Consider the following 27,468-nt stretch of genomic DNA (forward strand, 5'->3'; position numbering starts at 1 on the left):
AATGCTTGCAATGTTGTAAAATGGAAACCCGAAACACTTCCTTCCAATCCTTCCCAAATCATAGCGACTCGGTTTGTTGGTTCTTCAGGACTTTATTCATGCATTACTTACACATGATTACATTTATTTCCGACAGTGCAGTTACATTTTGATACACTAAATAAAACATCACAAAAATAGTAAATTACAATTAAAATTGGGGGGAGGGGAAGGCGGGGGGGGGGGGGGGGGTTCAATAAAGAGGTCCATGCTGAAACAATACAGCGAACACAAATATTATTTTAAAACAAATAATATAACATCAAAATATCCCCATCTTGTATGACAAGATTGCCTTGTCATCTGTGTCCTCGACTAATTTAGCAATGCTTCCACAGCAGGAGAATGCATATTGCACAAAATTTAAGCTGACAAATGGAACCAAAGTCAATAAACCAAGGAATGGCATGCATATTGTAAATACACTTACTTATGAGCACTGGTTTTGACCATACATCCAATATTTTGAGTGAGAAAAACATTATTTTTAAACAAAATTGCCTGCCAATGCTTGATTTGTTAAATGTTTTCATTTTTAAAAAACACTCACTAAATGTTAACAATATGGCAATATTCAATACAGCCTTCCTTTGAAATAGTCTTTATGCAATACACAAGTTACACAGTAAAAAGTTTTTGCTGTCAGTCAGTTAAGGAAGAGTTTTTTTTTCGCCACATTCATCTTCAGACTTGAGTTCAGTCATAGCAACCGAAATATCAGTAAATGCTCGCAGGTGAGGTTGTATAACAGGTTATAAGCCCTGGTTTGCACATGTGACTTTCCAATTCATACCTACCAAGTGAAACATAATAGTGTTGGACTAGTTTCTGTCGATAGAAGAGCTCAGAAGACTACCTAACGTGATAATTACCCGTTTTCTCTTTCCTGTGATCACCGGTACAAGCTTCTTCCTTTATATGCAGTGCGCACGTCATCAACTGCCGATATGCTCGTGAACAAAACTACAGTGGATGAAAAGTTGTCCACGTTCATCTGAAAACACTCATCGTAATGTAGCATAGACTAAAAGCAAAAATGCACTGTTGTCTTCTGCCTGTTGTCACAGTGATTGGGGGTGGGGAGGAAGGAGGTCAAGCCACTTGGGGGTTTCCTGGATCGTGTTTGCGTTCAGTCATCCTTGTGCACCGTGGACACGTAGTGGAGTTGTCATAGTAACAGTCCCTAAAGAAATAAGATAAGTATGAAATACTATTTGTGAACAAATTTTTTTTAATTTTTTTTTTTTTTTTTAAGAACTTCAAAATGACCCACCACATCATTCAAAATGAGTAAAAGGTTAGTAGTCCACTGTTGTTTTGGTTTTATTTTCCAGTCACAGGATGACCCAGGTGAGAAACACCATAGAGACAAGAGATGACACATGCACTAACTAGAGAAGACGTGCATTAACTAGAGAGGACACAAGCACGAATTAGAGATGATGTACACTGACTAGAGAGGACACAAGCACGAATTAGAGGTGATGTGCGCTAACGAGAGATGACATGCACTAACTAGAGAGGACATGTGCACTAATTATAGATGATGTGCACTAACTAGAGCGGACACGTGCACTAACTAGAGAGGACACATGCACTAATTAGAGATGACACGTGCACTAACTAGAGAGGACACATGCACTAATTATAGATGATGTGCACTAACTAGAGAGGACACGTGCACTAACGAGAGCGGACACATGCACTAATTAGAGATGACACGTGCACTAACCTGTGGAAGACAGCCGAGCAGTCATGGCACACAGAGGTGTGGCTGTCAAAGGGGAAGAGCACGTCTCCTTCCTTACACAGCTCACACACAAAGCCTTTCGCTTGGCACCTCTGAGGGGAGAGGACACAGATCACGGACTACAGATGAGCTACACATCACTGTATCCTCCTGCTGCGCGTACGGTCTCTCCAGCTGACAGGCGCAGCCGACACCACCGAGCGCTCACCTCACAGTCCAGTTTGATGTGCTTGGCGAAGGTGGTGTGGATCTCGGTCAGGGAGCAGCTGAGGCGGCCGCTGGAGATGTCAATCAGGTCCTGGAGAGAGTACATGTCGTCGTTCTCCACAAAGTGCTGCCGGTCATGCAGCTGTTCAGGGGGAGAATACAGAAAGGTAGAGGTTGGTGGAAGAAACCGTTGTCTGTCCCCCCCACCGCCCACCTCACAGGCCAGCGGCAAGAACAGCACTCTTAACCTGTCCTTGTGCACTAGAGACCAGCATCCTAAATATTAATGTTAAACTGAGCACTATCGAAGAATGAGAGTTATGGCATGACTGGAGCAAACCACCATCACCCACTCATAAGAGGAAATCTCTTCTTTCTTTTTTTTAACTAGTTACATGGTCATGTTACTACATGAATCACTGGTATACCGCAGCTGCTTATAAAACATTGTGTTATTTTTGATGCACATACAGCATCATACTGTATAGGGTAAACAAACCCCTGTATAATGCCCTGCAGTATATGCTGCACATTTTCATCAGTTTCCCTATGGAAAATCACCAGAAGGTGGCACTCATTTAACACAATCTGAACAAAGCAAGCATGACCCTCAGAAGTCCTTGGGTTATCTAAAATGGTAGAGCGATTTATTTCTCTTGCCAATTAAAGTGAGTCACTGGAATCTTAAACAGCCCTTCATCACAAACAAAGCACTGTAAACAGAGTAAGTGGCATTGTGGCTTATATGAAGCCAGAGATCAGGCCAGTATAAGTACAGAAACAGTGCACTGGCGCTGAATCTGATTTATTCTAAAAGGAGGGAAATGTCTCCCAAGAGCCCACACACTGACCTGTAGCAGTAGCCAGTGTCCGTAGAGCCCACACACTGACCTGTAGCAGCAGCCTACCTCCCTAGAGCCCACACACTGACCTGTAGCTGCAGGCTGTCTCTCTAGAGCCCACACACTGACCTGTAGCTGTAGCCTGTCTCCCTAGAGCCCACACACTGACCTGTAACTGTAGCCAGTGTCCGTAGAGCCCACACACTGACCTGTAGCAGCAGCCTGTCTCTGTAGAGCCCACACACTGACCTGTAGCAGTAGCCAGTGTCCGTAGAGCCCACACACTGACCTGTAGCAGTAGCCAGTGTCCGTAGAGCCCACACACTGACCTGTAGCAGTAGCCAGTGTCCGTAGAGCCCACACACTGACCTGTAGCAGCAGCCTACCTCCCTAGAGCCCACACACTGACCTGTAGCTGTAGCCAGTGTCCCTAGAGTCCAAACACTGACCTGTAACAGTAGCCTGGCCTCCATGGCCTCCTTACAGGTGATGAAATAGGGTTTCATCAGAAGGATGTCCTGACGCAGTTTCTGAAAGAGGATAAGCAGTCTTATTAAACACATTTAAAAAGATCACATTCACCCTTACCTCCCCCTGAGCGTTCTGCTCTCTGTAGAAGCCCACTGCATTTCACGTACACCTAATCCTACATGATTAGGCAGCAGGCCATCATCAACCGGACAGCTGAAACGGGAATCTCCCAGAAGACTGAAAATGTTGAACTGCTTTTGTGTCACACAGATCACCCTCAGAATATACCTGTTTCTGCCCATGTACAGACAGCCATACAGACACTCTGAGAATAGTGCATTAGCAGGTATCAGGGGAGTAGCAGCACTCACCCGGATCTCCACCAGCTCTTCCACAAAGTTGAAGAGCAGCGGGTTGATCTCGCGGAGCTTCAGCACAGGTCTGGGCATCATAAGAGCCAGGTAACGCATGGAGGAGCGGCACACCTGGGGGAAGAACGGTAGTCAGTCACCTGCCACTGTCACCTGTCAGTCACCTGCCACTGTGCATACATACATACATCACAGCCTGCCCCTGCACATACAGTACACCCAGCATCATAAAGTACAGTGCACTCGCATAATATAACTGCCTGCCTCAGTAAGTGCACCTATAAAAACCTGACACTGTCCATACACATTCTCATCCTGGTGTTCCATATATACACACACACACACACACACACACACACATCTCTCCATATGAACGTAACCATCACAGACAGTAAAGTGGCACTGCCCGTACATCACCACTGCTGGACAGTTCTTCTACCGCTGTGCATCCTCCTCACATGATGTTAGCATGTTACAGCACCCAGACTGATTTCCACAGCCAATCAGCTGACGCCGCACGCGCGTTTACCATCGCAAACCGAGAGCCGTTCCGAGTGAGCAGGAGGGCTCCCTCACCTTCCGCGGCTCAAACTCCCAGTTGTGTATGACACGCGCCGGGACGACGGCCGTGTCGTTCCAGTGGCAGCTGGTGCAGTAGTACTGTCCAGTGTAGTCACACTGCCGGGCCTCGCTGGGCACGCCTCCTGGGCCCAGAACAGCACAGAAACATCAGTCAGAACAGCACAGAAACATCGGTCAGAACAGCACAGAAACATCAGTCAGAACAGCACAGAAACATCAGTCAGAACAGCACAGAAACATCCGTCAGATCCAGCCAGTTCTGCCACAAAAACATCCATCAGAACCAGCCAGAATCACACAAAAACATCCATCAGAACCAGCCAGTTCTGCCACAAAAACATCCATCAGAACCAGCCATTTTTGCCACACCGGCAAAACAGCTAACCCTGCCTACTGGTAAATGTACCTGCTGCTGAATTTATTGAATACAAGTGCGATACATGAGGAATCCTCATCTCCTTTACATCATTTACTCAAATCACAAAACTGGAACTATAAATTATTGAATATTCCTCATTTATTATTCTGTGCACCAGGCCTGTTTTTAGGGAACAATATTCTGGCAGTGGAGCACATTTTCCATATGAGTCTCCCAAATCCTGAGAGAGAAGGACGTCAGCTACAAGAAGAATTCGGGGGGGGAGTACAGGAGAAGGGAACGCAGTGCATTGTGGGATACTGTGGGGAAAGGAAGAGCAGCATTCCAGTACTAGCAGAGGGAACAGATCAGTTGAAGGACAGCGGTAAATAAGCACTCACTCAGTGACACAGGTGTCCGACATTCTGCACACCTGTAATCCTGTCTGTCCAGCCCGATCTCAGGGCAGATACTCAGTTCATACTCAGACTGATGGCTGACCTTTGACCTCACACAGGGCTTGGTGATGAGGTTCATGCATTTGCTATGACAACGGTAGTAACAACCTTGAAGGGAAAAAAAGTTGATATTTTTAAGTTCTGAAACCATACAAGATACAAAATACATATGCAGTCTTTGAGAGCACTACAGTTTATAATTCATATTAGTTACTAATTTGGGATGGTTTTCTTTCATTAAACGGCCAACAAAGATTAAACCTTTGAGCCATACAAGAACAGAGTGCAAATGCAATGACACTGGAGGCTAGAATTGCCCAGCAACAGCTGATTTGGCTGAGAATTAGACATCAGCCAATTGGGTGATTGTGTTAAATACAGTTCTTGTTGCTTGGTGACACTTTCTTCCTCATTCATTTTCATTGCCGCACTGATTCAGCCACAAAGGACAGAAAATTCCTCAGTCTGTGGGATGTGGGAACTACATGAAGGACACAGGGCCTCACAAAATATGTACATATATATTTGACTTTTTGAAAATCCTAACAACAGACAGCATCTCACATTTAATGACTGTGTCTTAATAAAATCGCTGGCATTTCCATCAGAGGAATGCACACACTTATTGGCATAGTCACAGGCTACACTCAGAGGGTCACACACTACACGAGCCTAAAGACTTGTGATGAAATCAAATCAGTTTGATATTCTCGCAAGAGTCACAGACCAGCTTAAAACTGGATTGGGAGCGCTGCGATCGAGTCTTTGACGGTCTCACATTAAAGGACCATCGGGGGCAGGTTCACACAACGATCGGGCAAAGACTGGGGGTTTTCCTAAGCTTGCCAAGGCATGACTCTTCCTCTTTGTGCATTCTCAGATTGAGGACTGAGAAGGCCAGGGCTGCATAGACATGAACCGTGGTGGGACATCACCTGTGCAGGTGTACCAGGTCTGAATGAGGCCCCAGATGATGGTGCTGCACTTGTCACAGGTCTGCTTCACGCTCTTGCTCTTCTCCTTGGAGAAGCGGTGCTCCAGAAGGACTCTCAGATTGGGCTCATCCTCCTCTGGGTCCTAGACAGGGAAACCACAGTGGTGTTGGTCACAGAGCCACTTGCTCCAATTTGTGGACAACGCTTTGGTTATTTGAAAAGACACTTTGGCACCCGGCTTTATTGGCCAGCAGTGATATGTGCATCTTCCAATATGACGAATACAGAAGCAATTTGACACCCCAGGTTCACACTTCTTAAGTCACAAGATAAAGATGTACATTTCCTCTTTTCAACTTAATAAACAGGAAAATGACGTGAAGCATGTAGCTAACAAATACGAGAACTGCCACAGCACAAGGATATTCAATTCAAGTTCACCTTTTATTGGCAGCCCACCAGACCGCTGCACCATTGATTGGTTAAAATGTATAATACAAGGTCTAGAAATGACCAATGCCAAATCTTCTTGTAGGCTGTATAAGAACTCTTATTTTCAGCATGAAAACACTAATTTAAACTCAACTAAATACAACAGACTTTCTATCATCTTTGTTTCCCTTGGTTCTTTGAGAGTTGTGTTAACCATTTAAAAATGTCTCATTTTGAAAGCACAAGGTATTTTTAATCATATGGGTACAATCACAGTAACCAATAAAAACTGGCCTTCAGCGTTTAGTTTAGGGAAGCAGTAGTGCATCCCATCAAGTTTCAGATGTCAGTTTCAATATGTCGAAACATCTCGAGGCGATACAGCCACAACAATGTGACAGAGGAAGTGGACAAAAATAAATAAATAATAATTCCCCCCTGGCCATAATTTATTTCACGAAAGTTCTCCACACACAAAAAAGAGCTTCAGGCAGCCGTTTGGAAAAGTAGGATTTAAAGTGTCTGTTCTGGCCCCGGCTGGGTGTACCCTTGTGAGACTTCCCCCCCGATTACTCCTCCACCCGAGCTCACCTGCAGCTCCTGCAGCTTGAGCCGAAGGTGGATGAGCTTGACCACGGTGTCCTTCTGTCGCTCAGAGTGCTCGGGCAGCTCCAGGATCAGCCGCTTGCACTCCTCGATGGCCTGCTTCAGCTGCTCGATGTCCGAGGCCACGAAGGAGCCCTGCGACCACACACCCGCGCACGGCGTTATTTCACGCGCCGGGACCCGCGCAAGGGAAACCAACCGCCTCGCTGCACGCACACATCTCTCATCAGGGCGCCAGTGCTATGGCTACATTTATCTGAATGAGAAACAAGATGGCGTTTTCACCTCTGACTTCAGTTAATAACGGTACCGCCGGTTGATTTTTCCAATCCAAATCCATTTCTGTACAAACTGCAAATGTTGGCATTTTCTGCATTGTTTTTCTGAAAACTTGTTTGACAAGCACATCCAGGGTCATATGATTTACTCTGCTGACTAGTTAATCACTCACTCTGCTAGTTATTGTGCAAACAGGGGCCTTGTGAACCGACCATCAATTGTGCAGTGGATATTTACTGAAACACTGAATGCTTGAACAGGGTCAAGCATTCAGTGTTTACCTTCAAATACCACCACCTTTGCATGTTACAATATACAACTGTAAGACCTAAATCAGAAATAACTGTAACACCACATAAGGGCACCTTTTGATTTAAAATAGTTGGTTTGTTCGCCTGTTCAGCTCTATTCTTTAATCTTTTAAACACAGCTCACATAGGAAGCATTACTTGCATTTATCTGCCTTTATTAAATGCACTTCCCAGCAGGAAGCTAGTCGAACACCCAAAAATCACAGGGTGCAGTCAGCAATCCCCAGTACAGGACACGGAGTTCACTGGTACACACACATACAGAAGATCATTAACATATGTCAGTTAACCTTGACAGCAAGTTGGTAAATATCAGAGCACCTGAGGAACTCTGTGTGAACAGAGAAAGAGCTATGCCACAACATTTGCATTTTATTCCCCGATTCAAATATATGACAAAAAGTGAAATATAGTACAAAATACAGTCCTGTACCTTATAAATGTTTTAGTTGGTGGACCAAAGAAAGCGGAGTGCAATTTCTGTAATGCCCACACAACAAAAAATACTGACAGACATACAGTGTTTAAAACTGAAACGTACCCTAATATACTGATAACGTTACCCATGAATTGTGGTCATTATTCAGTGGTCTAGCCTACCATATGAAATGACACGGACATGGCTCTTCAGCCAAATGCTCCTACCACAGGCCTGGAGAAGTGGTCCTCAGCCAGCCCCAGGTCCATGGTCCGGTCCACAGTCTGTGCTTTGGTTTCGGAGAACAGCTCAGGCCTCACCTCTGCAGAAGTACAGTCGGCACTGATCACACACTGCTAGCACAGGTCAGCAGTGCTTCGTAACATGGACAAATCAGCTCAGTCTTTCCCGCAGAACTAACTGGCCGTTTCCCCATGCCGTGTGCTGCAACTTTACAGCTTTTTTTCAGTGTCGAGGAGTGCAGTATACAGGACAATGGCTGTAACTTCAGAGCCATTGATAATGAATGACAAGCCACACTAAAAGCAACACGACGGGAGGTGTGTGCGTGAAAACCCACACATGATGGCTACGGTTTCAACAACCACTGTACCGTGCATCTAGGACATAATCATGTTCCTTCATTCAGTTCTTTTAATACACATTCTTGAATGCACATTACATTATGGAATGCTAAAAGCCAGAAGAAAAGGACTGCTTGGGGGAAAAAATATAAATAGGAACTAGGAACACTTGGTAGAAAAGAAGCACAAGAACTGCATTCTCAAGGATCACATGAAACAAAATCTGTGTGTACAGGAAGTAGAAATACTAAAAGCGGCAGAGTCTTTGTTTTCAGCTCTGGGTTGACAGGCTTACATGTGATGCATTAAAGGCTAGGCTAGCGTGTACACTCGGGCATTAAAAACACAAAACGATACTGCTGTGCTCACTCGATTTCCCCTCAAAGCTCAAAACAGCAGAAACTTCTCAGAGACCGCAAACACACACAAGTCAATTAGGTACCTGCATACACCTCGCAGCACAGCATGGTTGAAAGTTGCAACTCTCAGCAGAAATAATAAGAAGAGAAGAGAAGCAGGTACTCCTGTTGTTGCTACTGGCATACAGTGCCCCAGAGAATTACACACTCTGTGCCTTTCTGTTCAGGTTTCAGCACAATATACAAACCCACAGGAGAGGTTGAACCAAATAACACGTCTTATGATCAAGGAAGTGGTTAAACCGCAAGCTAGCCTTCCTCTTTCACTTCAGAATCGTCGCAGAATGCATGCGACCTAATTCTATATGAGCTTCGAGTCATTCTTTAATGTAGCAGTCCTAAAGCCGGCCCATTCCACTTCTACAGTCATCCAGCAAACAACTGAAACTTGATCGTGCAGCAGCCACAGCCCAGGGTTGGATAAAAACAAGCTCGGATTAAACCGAATGCAGTTCTTCAGCACAGCAAATCACATACTGTATTTGGCTTTATAAAGCCCAACTTGAAAGCTCTAGACATCAGTCTGCTCATATCTCTGGCTAACAAGGCACGGCAATGGCTTATGCAGTAAAGTTATCACTGCCCTGGGGTAAACGGATTTGTACCCTATAATATACTATTCACAATGCTGATTTTGTCTGACACCGCCACTCACCATGTTCAGGGACATTTTTGTCCTCCCTGGCACTTTCCTCCTCTCCTCTGTTGAAGGGGTTGACGTGGGCTTGGCGAAAACGGGCAAGTTTCTCATCGTATTCCATCTCATTAGCTACGAACACGGGCTCTGTAACAGCATCCACGCAAAGAGTGAGCTCCAACTCAAGACCCCCACAGTCTAACAGGGGCAGAACTGATGCTGGGATTTTATTTCTGATTCAATCGATAAAGCTATTCATAGGTTAAGGAATTTGATACTGATCATGGAGCATGGACGACTTCTTTCACCGAGTAAATTGAGTTGTTTTTAACACAGAACTACGTTAAAAATACATAAGATGTGCTCGCTCCTAAGGTTAGGCTATATGAATTCGTAATTCAGGGTTGCCTGTGGATTCTAATAAACACTGAAGATGGTGAACACTAAAGATGCAAAGTTATAAGTTTTTTCTTTAATATAAACTAAAAAAGCGTGTATTTACAGATAACTCTGCATATTATTAAGCGGATCGGTTGCGAGAATGGTCTTAAGTAGAACTGCCTAGACAAACCCTGTTCCTGGAGATCTACGGTCCTGCAGGTTTTGATGTCAACACTAATTTGGCACCCCTGATTCTTCTAATAGCAGCACAACGATATATCTGACTGTTGAATGAGGTGGGCTTTGTTATCGTTGGAGTGAAAACCTACAGGACGGTAGATATCCAGGAACAGGGTTGGGCAGCCCTGTCCTAATGTGTGCAGCACTTATCCAAAAAACAACACAGCCGTACTCAGTCAAAACGAAACAGTTACTGCCCCCAAGTGGGACATGCTTCATTGCAACTCTTCCAAAATAAACTGTAATGTTATCAAAATGGCATTTTCAGTACTTCTGTTCAGACATTATAGCCAGCTAAACCAGGGAATTGAAAAGTGATATTTGTAAGAGGGAACCGTTTAAGCAACCACCGTCCCAGAAGCCAACCTATCAATGCTATTTATCTAGCTAACTAGATCAAATAAACTCGTTTGTCCGCTAAGTATTGTAAATAAATGGGCCCAACAGCCAGATAATTCAGACAAGCTATCGTCGCCTAGCTCCATGACAAAGCATTTTGTTCGTTTCTGGTCGTATATTAAGACAAGGCAAACAAATACTACTACTACTACTAGCCAAACAAGCTCACTGGCTAGCTAAATGGCTATTGGCTGTGTCACGGGTTGTTTGGTCAAATTCACCACATTCATTTGGCAATGTAACATTAGCTGGACACTCGTTTTGAAACTTATTTCACCAGTTATCGTGTAACTATGTCTAGCTGTAAGTTTCATACCGTTCGCCGACTCTTGTTTGTGCAAAATATTAAACCATGACGTTACGCAAACATCTGGTGATGAAACACCACAAACGTTAGGAGGTTGCCTAGCGTTAGCAATCCAATATAGCTCTCTATAGTTAACCGTGACAATTTGCTACTTACCCCCATTTCAGTCACAATCAGCCAAGTAACACCATGTCCCTGTGAAACATTTGCAGATCACCTCAGGTGCAATCCTTTTGCAATGGATCTGAATTAATATACAATTCTCGCGTTCGTCGTTTTCTATTCTAAATTCTATAAAAGCCTACATATTTATGCAAGTGCATGTCTATGGTGGACATCAGCCTTCTTGTACTGGTGGTAAGTGCTGGCCTCTAGTGTCTATTTAGTGGATAGACATTCGTTTTCTTTTCTGAACCAATATTCTGAACGGAAAGCATGCAATAATGAATGTAGTATTTTCCCAGTGTCTTGGTAAACACGTGTATAACTTTACTTTACTTTATTCGGTTTATTTTTACAGGGACAGTGCACTCTAATAAACATTTCTGTACATGTGTCTGACATGTGTCAACTGTAGTCCCTGGGCAGGCACTGAGCTGTTCATTAGGTTTAATACTATTAATACTTCCAGTGTTCGTGTAGAGTTCTAATTAAAGTTTGTAGAGGGAGTGGAAAGGAAGTGAATCTCAATACTGGGAATATGCAATGCAAGGAAAATTTGCATGCCTAACCTTTGAATGAATTAACTATAGTGTCTTTGAAGGAGTAGGAACACAGCTTTTGGCTACAGTTGACCAAATCTAATCTTGTGACAAAACACAGACATCCCTTTGTTGTAATTAAAGAGTCTTATCAGTCTCAGACTAGGACATCAGGCCTTGAAGCATCCATACGAGTTTGCTCAGAACATGTTTTTTTTTTTTTGTGTGTGTGTTGTATATCTGTTAGAACACAGTATATGGGGCAGATTGACTTATATTTGCTTGAGTCACAAGTTCAAATGCAAAATACATGTTTTTTTGCTCTGTCTCTGCATATATAGTTTAGCAGCATGGAACTCTCATTGAATACATAGGAGCCTGAGGATTGACTACAGAGCAATGTGTATACAAACTCAGCTGTGCATCAACCTCGTCTTTTACTTTATCTTTTGGCCATAGATACTCCAAAATCTCCACTGAACAAGTATTTGGGTTGTCTTTGTGGGATTGTTGAGAAGCTATTTCTTTCTCAAATGCACCTCCACTTAAACATGGAAATTTTTTGTTAAAAAAAAATCCATCACACGCATTGATTCATTTCCTTTTTATGTTGGACAGTGGTATTGCAACATTTCCTGTTCTCCTTCTTCCTGTGTTTCTGGGGAACAAGATAGCTGATTGCATTTGGCCCACAGGACATTAACCTATTCAGTTCTGGTGAACAGAATGGCTAGAGAAAATTCTAAAATTGAGTAAAAGTGCAGCTGGTGTGTTTTATTCAGAGAAATAATAATCCTGAGCTGGTATCTGGGCCCTTCTGGACGTTGTGTGCTGACTCAGCACTGTGACAACTGAATCAGTTGATTCCAAATGCCCTGGACATGAATCAGCGCACGAGACACCAGTCCTACCATTATGTCCATCTAGATTCATTTGATCCAGAAGGAGACTACTCACCCAGTCTGCCTCAGCAGTTTTCTCTGTTTGGGCCTTTTTTGTTTGCTGCTACCGGATAATCACCAGAAGCTTGGCCCCTTACAGGGCTGATCTCATACTGCAGTCATAAAGTTCCCTGCACTTACGGAGCAATAAATTATTAAACCGGAATGTTCTACAATAAGATATTGCCCCATTAATTATGTCCAGAGTGTTGCACTATCCCAGGCACAATTAACTTTGAGTGTCTGGCCTGCTTATATCACTGAGCAATAATGAATAATGTATAATAATACCGCCAGCATGATCCTTTAAACTGGCTTTTCATATTAACGGTCTTCTGACATCAGTATGTAAGTATGCCCAATGTGGATTAGCTAACAAAAAAACAAGTCAAAAAAAAGAAGAAGAAAAGAATCCTAAATGATATTGCAGCTACAGAAAATTCTAACAGATCAACTTTTATATTCATAGCAAGAATAAATACCTACTGTTGAGCCATCTTTAGAAGCTAGTGAAAAGATGCTTCTGTGCACCACAAAGAGAGGTACTGTACGGTGAGCTGGAGGCATCATCCCCAAGGCATTTGTGGGAAATCATCTGAAATTAGTCAGCACTCAGAGCTACAGCCGGGTCAATGTCTTCACTGGTACAAAGCCTGCTTTGTTCAGGGATATTTTCTTTTGGCTCTGCAAATGGCTGTGCAGCTACCATGTGATTTGCCTTGTTTTCTGAAGGCTGCGGAGAAATCCAACAGCATAAAAATCTCCTTCCAATCCAGCCAACGCAGTCCCCTATTATCAGCACATTGCTGAAGGTATACTTTAAACCTTGGGAGCACAGATATTTTTATCCACCATCTAGGTCACTTACACAGGGGACAGTCACACTATTAGTCTAACATTAGCAGGGCTACTTTACCCCTTCTCATGAATTTCCTCTGTGAAAAACTGGGTGTTCCCAATTGAATGTGAAGGCGAAAAAGGCACTTTTAAAGCATGTTGTGAAAACAAGAGCACTTCCTTTGACAGCAGTACATTTATTGAGAATTCCCCAAAAAGTAAAAACTGGCATATTCAAATTGAGTAGAAAATAAAACAATCTGAAGGGGGGGGGGGGGGGGGGGTTGAAATGGTCAAAATAACAACTGAGAGCTGTTTGAACTCATCGGTCAGTTTTGAAACTACTTTATTTTTGCACAATTAAACTGAATAGTCAGTTGTATAGAACTGGCAAACTTTTTTGCAGGTCAGGTATTACCAGTAAAAGCAATGATACAGTCAGTGAACTAGGAACTGGCGCTAAACAGTTAGCAGAGAAAAACTAACACTGAAAGGGAGGTAGAATCCTAGGGCAGCTAGGAGAGGCAAAGAGACCCATTTTGGTCTGCATGGAGAACACAGAGAGGTTTCTGAACACTTGGACGGTTCGAGAGTAATTTACTTCTGGAATGTTCACTTTTGGCCCTGGATCTCCGACTCCTCATCGTCGTCTTCGTACATCTCCCCTTCCTCCTCGGCGGTGGCGTCCTGGTACTGCTGATACTCGGACACCAGGTCGTTCATGTTGCTCTCGGCCTCGGTGAACTCCATCTCGTCCATGCCCTCGCCCGTGTACCAGTGCAGGAAGGCCTTGCGCCTGAACATGGCGGTGAACTGCTCCGAGATGCGCTTGAAGAGCTCCTGGATGGCGGTGCTGTTGCCGATGAAGGTGGCGGACATCTTGAGCCCGCGGGGAGGGATGTCGCACACGGCCACCTTCACGTTGTTGGGGATCCATTCCACAAAGTAGCTGCTGTTCTTGCTCTGGATGGCCAGCATCTGCTCGTCCACCTCCTTCATGGACATGCGTCCCCTGAAGACTGTTGCCACGGTGAGGTACCGGCCGTGGCGGGGGTCGCAGGCGGCCATCATGTTCTTGGCGTCGAACATCTGCTGGGTGAGCTCGGGCACAGTGAGGGCGCGGTACTGCTGGCTCCCGCGGGCTGTAAGGGGGGCGAAGCCTGGCATGAAGAAGTGCAGGCGGGGGAAGGGCACCATGTTGACGGCCAGCTTGCGCAGGTCGGCGTTGAGTTGCCCGGGGAACCTGAGGGAGGTGGTCACACCGCTCATGGTGGCCGACACCAGGTGGTTCAAGTCCCCGTAGGTGGGCGTGGCCAGCTTGAGGGTGCGGAAGCAGATGTCGTAGAGCGCCTCGTTGTCGATGCAGTAGGTCTCATCTGTGTTTTCCACCAGCTGGTGGATGGAAAGGGTGGCATTGTAAGGCTCCACCACCGTGTCGGACACCTTCGGGGAAGGCACCACGCTGAAGGTGTTCATGATGCGGTCGGGGTACTCCTCTCGCACTTTGCTGATGAGCAGGGTGCCCATGCCAGAGCCGGTGCCCCCGCCCAGGGAGTGGGTGAGCTGGAAGCCCTGCAGGCAGTCACAGTTCTCACACTCCTTCCTCACCACGTCCAGTACAGAGTCCACCAGCTCCGCCCCTTCTGTGTAGTGGCCCTTGGCCCAGTTGTTCCCTGCTCCACTCTGGCCTGTGGGGTTACAGCAACAGAACTATTCATTTCTTTTCTTTACATGTCCCTCATTCTCACCAAATATTCAAATTCAGCAATAAAACTTATGACCTTACATATCATGGAACGGCATTATTTTGTGTTTTCAAACAGCACTAAAGGAATCCAATATGAAATTACACAGTCCTCTGTGTTTGTGATATTATTATATTTGTCGTAATTCTTGCAATCTCCTTTACCATGAAGGCTCCTTTCATCAACCGCACTGTTTGGGAGTGAAAGAGTTAACTCCAGTCAGTTGAGTGATGAATCTCTCAGAGACCCACGGCAGCAGACCCCCCCCCCCCCCCGACTGGTCTAATAAAAGCCATTGATTTCTCCAGGCTTGACGGATGCAACACTAGAGCAGCTCCACACCCTTGTCGGTAGAGCCAAGGACATATGCTGTCAATAAGGCCGCTCATCCTACACCTCAGGGTGAATGACCTCGGACTGAAATGGGGACAGCTGCTTCTGAAGACTGTTAAATTTACAACATGGTACCGGCCCTGCATGCAGTATTTCTTCTCTATTAAAGATCCACATGCTATTTCAGTCACTAGTAGAAATAATGTTTAACTGCTAATGAACAGTGTGCACCGTTTAAAACTCAAAGATGCATCAGAATTATATGATGGTTGTTTTTTCCAGGGCATCATCAGTTTCTTTGTCAAGGAGCAAGGCCCTTGTCTTCGCTGACCAAACCGCCCCCCCCCCCCCCCCCACTCCCCTCCCCCCAGGGACTGCACTGACCAAAGATGAAGTTGTCTGGTCTGAACAGATGGCCAAAGGCTCCAGAGCGAACACTGTCCATGGTCCCAGGCTCCAGGTCCACCAAGATGGCTCTGGGCACATACTTGGAGGCTAAGTGAGAAAAAAAAGACAACGGATACATTTTAAAAATCCATTATTCTTTCAACCAGCTAACCTCACACATCCCAGAACCAAAACCAATTTCCATCATTTACCCCTATTTCCTATATTGGAGAGAATGTACTCACATTTTCAAGTGATCTTTCATATTAGAGAGACTTTTTTTGTTGCTTTCATCCCAATTTGTTATAAGAAGAAAATTTTAAATACATGAAATGGCAAGAGGAACATATTTCTGTCTGTCTGACTATTGCTTATTATGCTCTGAGCAGTACAGGACTTCATTAGTAACGAGCCACTCACAGGACGCCTCGTTGTAATAGACGCTGATCCTCTCCAGCTGCAGGTCAGAGTCTCCTACGTAGTTTCCGGTGGGGTCGATGCCGTGTTCATCACTGATCACTTCCCAGAACTGCAACAGTAAAGCAGACCAACTGAGTGTGCAGCCGTACAAGAACTTTGCCTTGAATTCAATGGCTGCAAGTACACATACAGTATGTCAACACACAGAGAAATATATTATGAGGGCAGAAATTGTATACACAGGAAGTATACTATATACAGTATGAATATGCATGTGCATAGGGTGGCAAGAAATATTTAACCTGTCAGTTCTGCTCTCAATGGTCTCAATTCTACTTTTCTCAGTTTCCAGTATGAAAAAAGGCTAAGGAACATATTTGCCTACTAAAATAAAATTTAAAAAAACCTCAGTAAGTGCCAGCGTAAGGCCACATGATACAGTAGTTTGGTGGTTCCTAACCCTGTTCCTGGAAGTCTACCAACCTGTTTTCATTTCAGCCATAATTTGGCATACTGTACGTGATTCCACTAATTGGCAGCTCAACGTGATCTCTAGCTGTGGAATGAGTTGTGCTTTGTTAGAGTTGGAGTGAAAGCCAACAGGATGGTAGATCTCCAGGAGCAGGGTTGGGAACCACTGCAGTATTTACTGTAAGGTGGATTTTTCTGAAGGCACCAGCAGCGCCTGTATATAGAACGCTATAATTTGTTATGTGGGCGGTAATCCACAGTGGATTCTGTCGGTGTGTGCTGCTGAATGGAGCTGCAGAGTCAGGAGGATGGTAGAGATGGTGGCAGAGAGGCGGGAAGAGGGGGGTTGGGGGAAGTGGGGGGGAGCAGGGGGCAGGGCAGAGGCAGCAGGGGGCAGGGGGGGGGGGGGGCAGGAGGAAGAGGGGGGCACACAGCGGGCGCAGGCCCAGGCTGCTCTCAGAGGAGCTTTCAGAGGAAGAGAGGGAGCAGGTGCTGTCAGGACACCGTCCCGAACAGAGCAACTGGGGTGACATCCGCAAAGATCAGCACTTTCACAGCTCCAGCGTGTCCCCAAGAATCAGCCGAGCTCAGCTGGAGCCAGCTTTCACTGAACGAGGAGGCGACATTAGCGCTAGAGGTCATAACCCCACTTTCATGTCAATTCCATGACACACCAAACAGAAACATGCTGATAAAAAAAGAAGGAGATTAAAACCATAACTACTCAAATAACAGAGATGTGGCTCACTGGATGATGAGCTCTGTGCCAAAGCAGATTCATTAGGCATTCATAAGAATGTGCCCACACTCCCAAATGTTCAATTAAAAAACAAGAAACCTTAACTGGTTTCATGTTTTCTGTACTGAAAAGACTGATAGGAGCCCTTTCTATTTGTTTTCTCTTAGTATTTTTCCCACACCAGCTGCACTCCCTCAAGTCCACTCTAGTGCTCTGTATCTGAGCCCAGATTATCTGAGTCTGCTGCTTGATAAACCAGTTCCCGAGTTTTGTTTTTTTTTCCGTTTATTTTTTTTCATTTTGCTTGTTTTGTACTCCATCCAGACAACACGGTGGACGAGCCTGGTGATTGGAACTGGGCCGTGAGCCACAATCACGCAAATGCTCTGTCCCGTTTCAGTGAGTGATTGTATGCTCACATTGGGAGGGGCTTACAATGAGAGCATGCTCTGTCTGCCTCAGCTCCACAGAGCCCTTTCAGACAAACAGGAAAAGTAACAGCAGGCACACCCAGGACAATATGGACATGTCTTAATGATGTCCGCTGCATTACTTCCGTGTGTGTGTGTATGTGTGTGTGTGTGTGTGTGCGTGCGTATCCCAGCACATGTGTATCAGTATTGCATGTTTGTATTGCTCTTCAGAAAAGCCTGAGGTAAATGCTCTGCTCCACTGGAATGATCTAAAACATTGCCACATCTTCATATTCACTGTAGTTAATCTGTAGACAGCATTAATTAGGGGTCAAACATATCACAGACTTCCAAAAGATAAGATTGACCTGCTGAGGAAAATCACATGACCAGAGCACATTTAAATTTCTTATTAAAAATTGTATCTTGAATGCTCTTTGGTTGGCCTTCTATGATTTTGTAGCAGTACAGGAATACAGAAATCTTGTGTGAGAATCATATTAGGAGATGAGCACAGAAAGCCAGACCTCAGAGAGCAATCAACAGTAAAGCAAAAGACATTAAATATGCCTCTGATAATGAGCCATAATTAAGCTACCCTAAATTTGTCACCAGAGGTGGGATAAAATTAATATCCTGGATGTTTCCTCTTGATTCCGTTATATGGATCCAGGGCCACTCCCTTGTTCATGTCTTCCTCCTGCACCGCTGAACAATGGCCTCTCTTCAACCCCCTTCAGCCAACACCCCTCCCACCCCAGGTCCCACCCACCACCATCCACAACAGGAAGATGGCAGTGTGGGCTCCAGCATGCTAATGATCATTTCTGTGCCTCCCCTGTACAGAGCAGATGTCAACTGGCCATCTGAATTGGTAATTAGCCCATTGCTAGTTAGCTCCCCTGCTTTTACAGTTGCCAGTTGTTTCTGGAAACTTGGCCTGCATGGGGTGTTTGTTTCTGTGTTTGAGGCCTTGATGATGAAGTCAAGATTGAGCTGATAAATTGTTTATGCGGTTAATACGTGGAACAACACCGCCTGCCACACCACCCCCAGAGAAATTGCATTATGTCATCAGATTATGTCAGTCCCCTGTCCCAACTCTCTAGTGGCTATGGGAGGCTGACATAATGGCCTGTCTAGCCTCTGCTTTAAATTAGAAGACATGGTAAAGTGATGACATAATGGAAGCCTTCCACACATACAAGTCCAGAGGTCTATTAGACAGATAAATTGAAAACACTTCAGATTGTTTTATAGCCAATTAACATTCTAACAATCTCTTCATCACAGTGTTATAAAAGTGTTCCATTGTGGCAATCCTTTCCAATCAGATGGCCAATAAAATGACCTTGGAGTGGTGGATTATGGTCTACATTTGTGACTTGTGTGGAAAAACTATCAAGAGACTGATATCTCTCTCTCTCTATGCCTGCTGTAGCTCCTCTTAGCTCCAGCACTCTCTGTCCCTCCCTGAGCTGAGATCAATGAAAGCTGAGTCATTCACTGTGCACTGCAAGACAGCCAGCAGAACCAGAGAATGAGTTCAGCTGCAGTCTTCTATACATATTTCTGCAAGACTTCCATGAAGGGGAGGTTCTCATTTCACAAAATCACAAACTATGTTAGAGCTAAATAACTAAGTTTTTTTTTTTTGTGAAAGAAGATCAAAGCTCTTTGGTGCATTATAAATGCAGTATACCCTTCTGTTCACTGAAAAAGAAGCAAGGTCGTTAAGATATATCATCAGCTAATTGGGTTTCAGGCTGCAGATACTGAACTGAAAACAGCATGTTCTTGGGTTTTAAAAAACTACAGGAAAATCTAACATGACAAACACTTAGCTTAGCTCTAGTATTCTAGTATTAACTACAGTATAAAGTAAATAAATATAGGACATCTATAACCAGACTGGGAAAATTCATTGTTTTTAACCTTCATTCTGTAAACCAAACATATTTTTAATGCTTCTTGTCATTTAAAGTAAATGCTTTTTAGATTAATTCAAATCCAAAATTTTAATAATGAATAAAAAATGTGCTATTGAGTGAAGTACAAAACCTCCTGCTTTTGAGCAGTGCTAAAATGTGCTTTTGACGTGAATTAAAAATGTTATCACTGCTGCTTGTAGTGTGGATGTCTCACCACCATTGGGATGAATCAGTGAAGAATGAAATATGAATACAGCTCAGTTATATGATTGCATTCACAAGTATGATATGATGAAATGATCTGTTCAGACACGCCCACATCTAACACTTTCTGCGTGGAAATGTTTTTTTTTTGGGTGGGGGGAGGGAGGGTGTAACAGGATGAAACATTTACTGGATCCCCACTGAGGGTAATACATGAAAAAAGCCAGAAATTACTACAGTAACACTTGAAGGTCAGAAAACAGCCATTAGACATCTGTATCAAACTGACGGAAGTCCAGAATGAATAAGCATTTCAGCTCCCCAGCCAAGATAACATCTCCTGCTGAGTTTCTCTTAAGATGAGCAGACAATGACAAATAGCATGCATGGTATGGGCTGGCCTGCATCCATCACACTTGTGATAGCCCGGTCTACTATACCCTGGGATTACAAAAAGCTTTAAAGGCCCTGTCTCACGGCCTAAGGTTCACAAGGGGTGGGGTAAATAAAGACTACACATACTACCCCATCTACTTTATTTGAAGACAAAAAAATATAAAAATGTTTCCAAATTTAATTGGCTATGAAACCACGAAAACTGCAAGTACTGCCTGTTTCCCATTGGCAGTAATTAGGAGAGCAGCATCTGGCCTCACCCTTTATGACGGAGGCCTTGCACTCTCAGATTTCACCAGTGATGCTGAGAACATGGAGGCTGTGAGGGTAACAGGCCACATCGGCAAAATAAGGCAAATGACTGGACAAAAAAAATCTGTTGTAAATCCTCACTGTTCAATAGGAAATGGCTCCCTCTGAGTTTCACAGAAGCTGTGTTGGGGGTTCAAAGACATAACCTTCTCTCCTACTGATCCATACTGTACAACTGTTTGCCATAAATCACAGCTCTAGGGCATAAGAGTCATCCAAGAAAAGTAGCCATGCTTGCCAAAATAATCGATTCCTAATCTACTGTACAATTCAAAAAGCACTCAATATCTGTTATGGTTGTTTATATTCAAATAAGTCATCAATGTCAAAAACAAGGATTCCTCCAGGGATTACAAGGGTATATATAAATGAAACGCGTGCAGTCTTTGAATAACCAAACATTATCCATCAGCACACAGTCCTTAAATTCAAGGCCTCTCTTATACGCAGTGTCGCAGCCAGTTCCACTGCGTCTGCGACGAGCCTGTGGGATGTGAGGCGAATATTTTGCACCCTCTAATGTTCGACAGTCATTGCACTGCAGAACCGAGCCCCTGCCTTTGTTACGTCCTCTGCAGTCAGAGGGCGTGGCAGGTGACAAAAAAGGAGGGATTGTCAGATATGAATATTTCTGTATTGCTGACCTCTGCTGTAGACTTTAAATAAGTTTTAGTCATGCAAAACTATCTATTGGGAGGGTTTAAACAAACCCTGCTTCCAATAAAACAGACGCGGCCACTTTCACCGCATGGGAAAGATTAATTGTTAAATAAGCTTTGCTGACAGATGGTTGTGTTTATGATACTTTGGAACTTTAACACTTTAGGAAGTTATATTTCCGTCAAGGCGTACATTGTTGGGCGTGGTTTTAAGGTTTTAGTCAGCCAATTCAAGCGCAGAGAGACGGAAATCAAGCGGTCGCATTCTGCGGCACACCGGTAAATGTAATAATAGCCGCACGCACATCACTTCAGGTCTGAAGCAGGACACTACATTTGCCCGCGATTTTACAATATAAATTCGAAAACAAAATTTTGTCTTAAAGTCGTACAAGTCATTCAGCTGAGTAAACATTTTTAAGTGATTCTAAGTTATACAATTGCAGTGATAACCACCTTCGCTGTAAAAAGTTGCGATGTGGTAGTCACTTACGCTTACTTAGGCTATTATATTCCACAGTTTAAAGTAAAATTAGTAGGCTATTCATAAAATAAATATTATATTTTACCTTTGCTCCAATTTGATTGCCACATTGGCCAGCTTGAATATGAACGATTTCTCGCATTCTTCCCTTTGTGTGGTGTGTGTCTTGCGAGCGTGAGTGAGAAATGTAGGTCCGACCCAAGCCGTCTACAGAAGGCTCTGCCGGTTCTAACTGAGGGTTTTATACCAAGTCGCCACTGCAGCACTGTACTGCCTCACAAAGAGGGATGCTAATTTTCACCAACTGGTGACGTCGCTTTCCCAGTAGAGGAGCAACGCGGCAGCCAATGAGAGAGACACCTGAGCGAGAGACGCCGCAACATCCCTGCAGCTGTTACCGAAGAGGCCACAGCAGTGACGATCGTAAGTGACCGATGCAATCAGAACAAAAAGTGACCATGAAACGAAAAATACGTTCTTGATTTATTGTGTGCATGCATATGCGTTAGCAACGGCTGTACCGTGTAATAATCTAATTCCACTGCAACACGCAGTTAATTTAGCGATCATTCAAAACTTTCATAGTCTGCTTGCATGCCTCCAAATCCCATGTCGGTCACATGTTTCTAAATTTGTTGAATCATTGCTTAAACCATGCGGACCAGGAGAAGCAGAGAATAATACAAGCGCAAAAGAAAAACATTAACCAAAATATGCAACAACTCAAGCAGTAAATGATCTCACGCTCTTTCTTTCTCTTACCAAGGGAAACTAAAACTGAACAGTCTTCAAATAAAATACCTGGCAGTCCCTCAAACTCAGATGTTTGTGATCACACACACAACCATTAAAGGATGCTACATTTTTCAGGCACTTCTGAGTACAGTATTGAGGAACTGGGTTGATACAGCAGTGTATGATGTTATGACCCTTTACAAAGTTTGGACATAAGATACCACATAGCTTAGGTTTATGTTTACTGGTGGAATATGAATATATATTTCATTACTATCAATAATAATGTGAAATTAGAATTAAATATGAGGCTCCACTGGACAGTGACTCCATAAGAACAAAGGAAACTCTCACATCATGACCCAGCTATTTCTTTGTGTTTGACCAGCAGTGATTCTCTCTCACAAACAGCACAACCCTCCCCTACAAACCGTCTTCTGAAACAATCTGCCCTGCCTGCCCTGCCCCCCCCCCCCCCCCCCACCCCCACCCCACCCCACACCACCAGCCCTGCACATTGTGTTTGGCACAATCATTGCTGTGTTGATGGTGCATTATAGGGCATGTTAGAAGATTGAAACCTAAACAAAGAGTAGGGGGAAAAAATGTCCTGAGTCACTATGGTTCCTCCCATTGGATCATAAAAACAGGAAGGGAATGGGTGAGTGAGGGTGGGTGAGTCTCTGTGGCAGGGGTTTAGTGGGTTTAAAGAGGCTGATTTGACCACCCATTCTACCATTGCACACAGCCTATGTCATCACTTCAGTTTTCTTTTTGTTTTATCGTGGTTTTATTTGTGCAAGTTTAACTGTTAAATACCAAAGGGCTTAAAGAACCATGACAAGGGAGTAAGAGACAGTGCTTGATTTCATATAGGATGGCAATTTGTTGTGATCAGACATCTTAAACTGCAAATATATGAAGAGTACTTTATGTCACGTGCTTAACTGACTTTGTAACCTCCTAGCTATGTAGTTTATCTGGTTTCATGGCCATGGCTGAATCTGTCCTCCTGATCAGCTGTTAATTACCAGCTTATCGCCACAGGCACATTCTGAACACCTGAGCACAAAAGGCAGCGTTCAGAAATGAGCTTTACATGACGCTTATGCTGTAGTGCTGTTTTTAAATGGGTATTCTTATTTGAGATTGTAAGCAAAAAAATATTTTTTTTTTTGCCAGAATCAGGAAATTCCTTTAAAATGTTTTTTAGGACACTCAGATATACTCACAAATTATTTTTCATTTTGCCCAAACAAAGAGAATTATTTGAGTGTTTACATTTGAGTATTATGATCCAGCCTGGCCCATTTTGTGGCCAAAGTTGGTTTAATGTATATATATATATAAATTTATTCTGTCATCTTAAAGCCTGCACAATTGTCCAGATCATGTGCTGATTCAGATTTTCAGAGGAAGCACACATATCCACTTGTAAGGGGCAGCCATTTTGGAAGATTCAGCCTTTCAACCCTAGTGGACAAGAACACGCCCCTTTTGTATATCCAAATGTGAGTAACAATAATTAACGCTAAGACATAAAGTTCAGTTCACAAGCTAGCATGAGAAGCACTGTACTAATACAGCTGTTTAGTATTGTTTTGTTTTGTTTTTTTTAACAGCAGCCAGGTAAAGACAGTAACCATTCTATGTTGGCAGGGACAAGACTAGCGTAGCCAACTCAACATGAAGCACGGCGCTCCATGGATGACCGTGTGGCTCAGCAGATGTAGTAAAGTGCATTAACAAAGAGAGATGGATTACAGGAAGACGCTCAAATAATGATCCCAACTGGCAGATGGCAGACTCAGAGACAGTGGTCACGGATATTAAATCTGCACCTGAGGCTTTTCTCCCCTTTCGCACTGGGCTGCTCAAGGGGGCACAGAAGTAAAATTCAGAGTGACTGATGGAAATGGAGTAGCTACAGAGCACAGCGTTAATATTAATAGATTAATGAAGTCTGCATGATCAAAATAAAATCTGTTCCCCTTAGTGCACATGGGTAATTTAGACCATACTGTAACTGTCAAAAGAATTTGATGTGTTGTTTCTATTATTATTGAACATTTTACATGGATATAATGACCTCAGCCTAAAAACATCATATGTATGAACAATGTTTCTCAGGATGTCTGTACAATATGCACATCCTTAGTCTAAGTGACACAAGCATATTCATTGTATCCATTTGTACCAAATAATTCAAGAGAATCTTTTGTGAAACTGGTTTTCTTAATATCTTCCTTGAAACTGGAAAAGGAAAGAATATATACACAAACATATATATTTAGAGTTTTAATACAATATATTAATTGCATAAATAATAAATAATAATTAATTGCAGCCTCCTATTTCAGATACATTTTTCATCTGTGTTTTAGACTAATGGACATTTGCACAGGCACGTTGGATAGCCACACTGAGTCTGTGAGTGCCTGGTAGCCAGTGTCTGTCTGGTCAAGACGGTGATGTGCATTGCTCTGTCCCATGTTAAATAGCCTGAGGGACCGCCAGCAACCGCAAATAGCTGAGAACCAAGAGCGCCATCTGGTGACCACTGTATATTTTACCACGTGCACTTTTACAGTAGGGATAGAGCAGAGGGTGTGAGCATCTGGCTGGGATTACTGCTCACTCAGAAACTACCAGAATGTCAGAGCTGGTAAGGACATGAAACATACAGGTAGGCTTCTGTGAGGAAGCTTATAGTGAGAATGTCTACTGGTTAATTTTTGTATTGTGCATTTTACATTACATTACATGCATTTGGCAGACGCTCTTATCCAGAGCAACTTCCACAACTTTTACACAGCATTTTACATTGTATCCATTTATACAGCTGGATATATACTGAAGCAATTCCAGTTAAGTACCTTGCTCAAGGGTACAACGGCAGTGTCCTTACCTGGGAATCAAACCTGTGACCTTTCGGTTACAAGCCCAGTTCCTTACCCACTGTGCTACACTCCGTGCATATTCTTAAGTTACATATTAATTTATTTAGAACATAGACATCGTCAAGACATCGGCTTCAGGCATGGGCTGAAAATATTTTGCTCCATCAGAGGCAATTAGTAACAATGTAGATTTCATACTTCCATTTCATTCATTTTTCTTTTTTGAACATGTTAATTTGTGGCATGTTGCAAAAGTGCACACACAAGCCATTTCAAGCAAGGAAAACTGGAAAGCTCCAAGGTCATTTTGTGCTTGTTCACAACTGTCAGCCCAGGCTAAAATTTGAAAGAGAAAACCCCAGGCTTCTGGCCTACAATCTGTTTTTAATGCTTGCTTTGTCCTAATTCTAAAGCACCCTTCCCCCTCTAGTGGCCGTGACAGATAATGGCTCCAAGATTCCACCCTTCCACAGAAGATAAATCTATTCAACTGCCAGTCTGACGCGCCATTGCTTTGTAACCAAACACATCACAATTGAAAGCGAGCTCTGCTTATTACGACCCTCACCTCAAGAAACTACAGCTGCACCTGAATTTTACAGCCAATGTCCACCATCACACTGGAAGTTTCAGTGTTTATGATATAAAAAAGGTACTTAATCCCTTGGTTCTGTGGTCTCTCACATGACAAAATAAACCACATTCCCTAGTTGGAATGAGAACAGCGGCTTTCCTATTGATTATAAAACAAAGCTCAACACTTTTCAGTCAAAATCCTATTTTAAAAATTTGAGAAAATCTAAATTGGTCACAGAAAGTATAAATGCTCTGAAATATTGTCAGGCTCCACTTTTTCTGACCGAGCAAAGGAAACACAATCTTTTGCCTCAAACAATACCTTTCAGAGGAGGATGTTACCAGCATCCGAGCAGTACATCAAGAGCCAAACCGTCATATATTTCAAAACCAATTTGGATCGCGTCGCCCTGGACAAGAGCGTCTGCCAAATGCCTGTAATGTAACGTAATGGATCTCACTGCCTCAGATGGGTAAAAATATTAATTGCGTCATATGAACCATACAAACGGTAAATGGACTGCATTTATATAGCGCTTTTATCCAAAAGCGCTTTACAATTGATGCCTCGCATTCACCAGAGCAATTAGGGGTTAGGTGTCTTGCTCAGGGACACTTCGACACGCCCAGGGCGGGGGATCGAACCGGCAACCCTCCAACTACCAGACAAGCGCTCTTACCGCTTGAGCTATGTCGCCCCTACAGCTGGGAGAAAAATAAAGACACATTCAGGACCTACCGGGTGGGGCATCCAGCTTTCATCCGTAGCTCAGGGACCACGTCCCAAAGGCCTGAATGGAAGTCTGTTTCATGCCAGATCCGAACTCTCCGTAGTTTGCGCAGGAAGAGCGGGTTTCAGTTTTCAGCCAGTTCCTCTCGCCTGACCACAGAAGAGCAGCGCTCCTGGTCAATCCTGTTCTCCAAAACAAACAGATGGCATTACAGCTGTAGGAAGGTCCTTCCAACTCACTAGGGCTTTCAAAACTAGGTGAAAAAAGAAGGCAAAAACCTTTAAAAAAATAAATAAATAAATAACAAGGTAAGAATTATATTTGAAGTACGCTCTTCTTCTGATATTTACTTTCTCCGCTCAATACTGCTTTGCCTCAAGAGGAAGCCAGATGCCACAGTCTGAGAACATTTTGAATGCGTAAGCAGAAGAGAAGAAAAGGCAGAGTGCTACAATAATACTCCTGAATTTATTTCATCAAAGAATCATCCTGTGTTTCATTCTCCTTATCGTCTAGATCATGCAGTA

The 27,468-nt window shown here is 43.6% G+C and overlaps 2 protein-coding genes across 8 annotated transcripts; both read right to left on the reverse strand.

The window, feature by feature from the left end:
• Positions 1-72: 72 nt before the first annotated feature.
• def8 (differentially expressed in FDCP 8 homolog) lies at positions 73-11,385 on the reverse strand. 7 transcript variants are annotated; one of them, XM_035396359.1, is made up of 12 exons: positions 11,183-11,385; positions 9,718-9,846; positions 8,287-8,381; positions 7,037-7,186; positions 6,014-6,155; positions 5,022-5,186; positions 4,257-4,384; positions 3,681-3,794; positions 3,288-3,368; positions 1,998-2,138; positions 1,772-1,881; positions 73-1,222 (listed from the first exon to the last, which is right to left on the reverse strand). In XM_035396359.1, the coding sequence occupies exons 2-12, from the start codon at positions 9,821-9,823 to the stop codon at positions 1,132-1,134; spliced, it is 1,323 nt and encodes a 440-aa protein (XP_035252250.1). In that variant the 5' UTR covers positions 9,824-9,846; positions 11,183-11,385; the 3' UTR covers positions 73-1,131. The 7 variants fall into 7 exon arrangements, with proteins under 7 accessions (XP_035252250.1, XP_035252254.1, XP_035252252.1 ...); XM_035396360.1 differs by lacking the exon at positions 11,183-11,385 and adding an exon at positions 11,036-11,145 and having other exon boundaries at positions 1,132-1,222; XM_035396363.1 differs by lacking the exon at positions 9,718-9,846.
• A 2,435-nt stretch (positions 11,386-13,820) lies between these two features.
• Positions 13,821-22,276, reverse strand: LOC118215741 (tubulin beta-3 chain). The gene is made up of 4 exons (XM_035396707.1): positions 22,085-22,276; positions 16,391-16,499; positions 15,968-16,078; positions 13,821-15,193 (listed from the first exon to the last, which is right to left on the reverse strand). Exons 1-4 carry the CDS (start codon positions 22,139-22,141, stop codon positions 14,118-14,120), a joined length of 1,353 nt encoding a protein of 450 aa, XP_035252598.1. The 5' UTR covers positions 22,142-22,276; the 3' UTR covers positions 13,821-14,117.
• Positions 22,277-27,468: the final 5,192 nt, after the last annotated feature.

This window comes from Anguilla anguilla, chromosome 16 (assembly GCF_013347855.1).
Source record: "Anguilla anguilla isolate fAngAng1 chromosome 16, fAngAng1.pri, whole genome shotgun sequence".
NCBI classification, from domain to species: Eukaryota; Metazoa; Chordata; class Actinopteri; order Anguilliformes; family Anguillidae; genus Anguilla; species Anguilla anguilla.

Bases quoted from the DNA above. Each gene is read 5' to 3' on its own strand.
- def8 (XM_035396359.1), bottom strand. From the start codon at position 9,823: ATGGAATACGATGAGAAACTTGCCCGTTTTCGCCAAGCCCACGTCAAC. The intron at 5,187-6,013 runs GTGATGTCCCAC...TTTCCCTTCAAG, and splicing joins GACCTGGTACACCTGCACAG to GTTGTTACTACCGTTGTCAT. The intron at 1,223-1,771 runs GTTAGTGCACGT...TTATTTCTTTAG, and splicing joins TGCTCGGCTGTCTTCCACAG to GGACTGTTACTATGACAACT.
- LOC118215741 (XM_035396707.1), bottom strand. From the start codon at position 22,141: ATGCGAGAAATCGTTCATATTCAAGCTGGCCAATGTGGCAATCAAATT. The intron at 16,079-16,390 runs GTGAGTGGCTCG...TTTCTCACTTAG, and splicing joins CTATTACAACGAGGCGTCCT to CCTCCAAGTATGTGCCCAGA. The intron at 15,194-15,967 runs GTCAGTGCAGTC...GTAACCCCACAG, and splicing joins ACCAGACAACTTCATCTTTG to GCCAGAGTGGAGCAGGGAAC.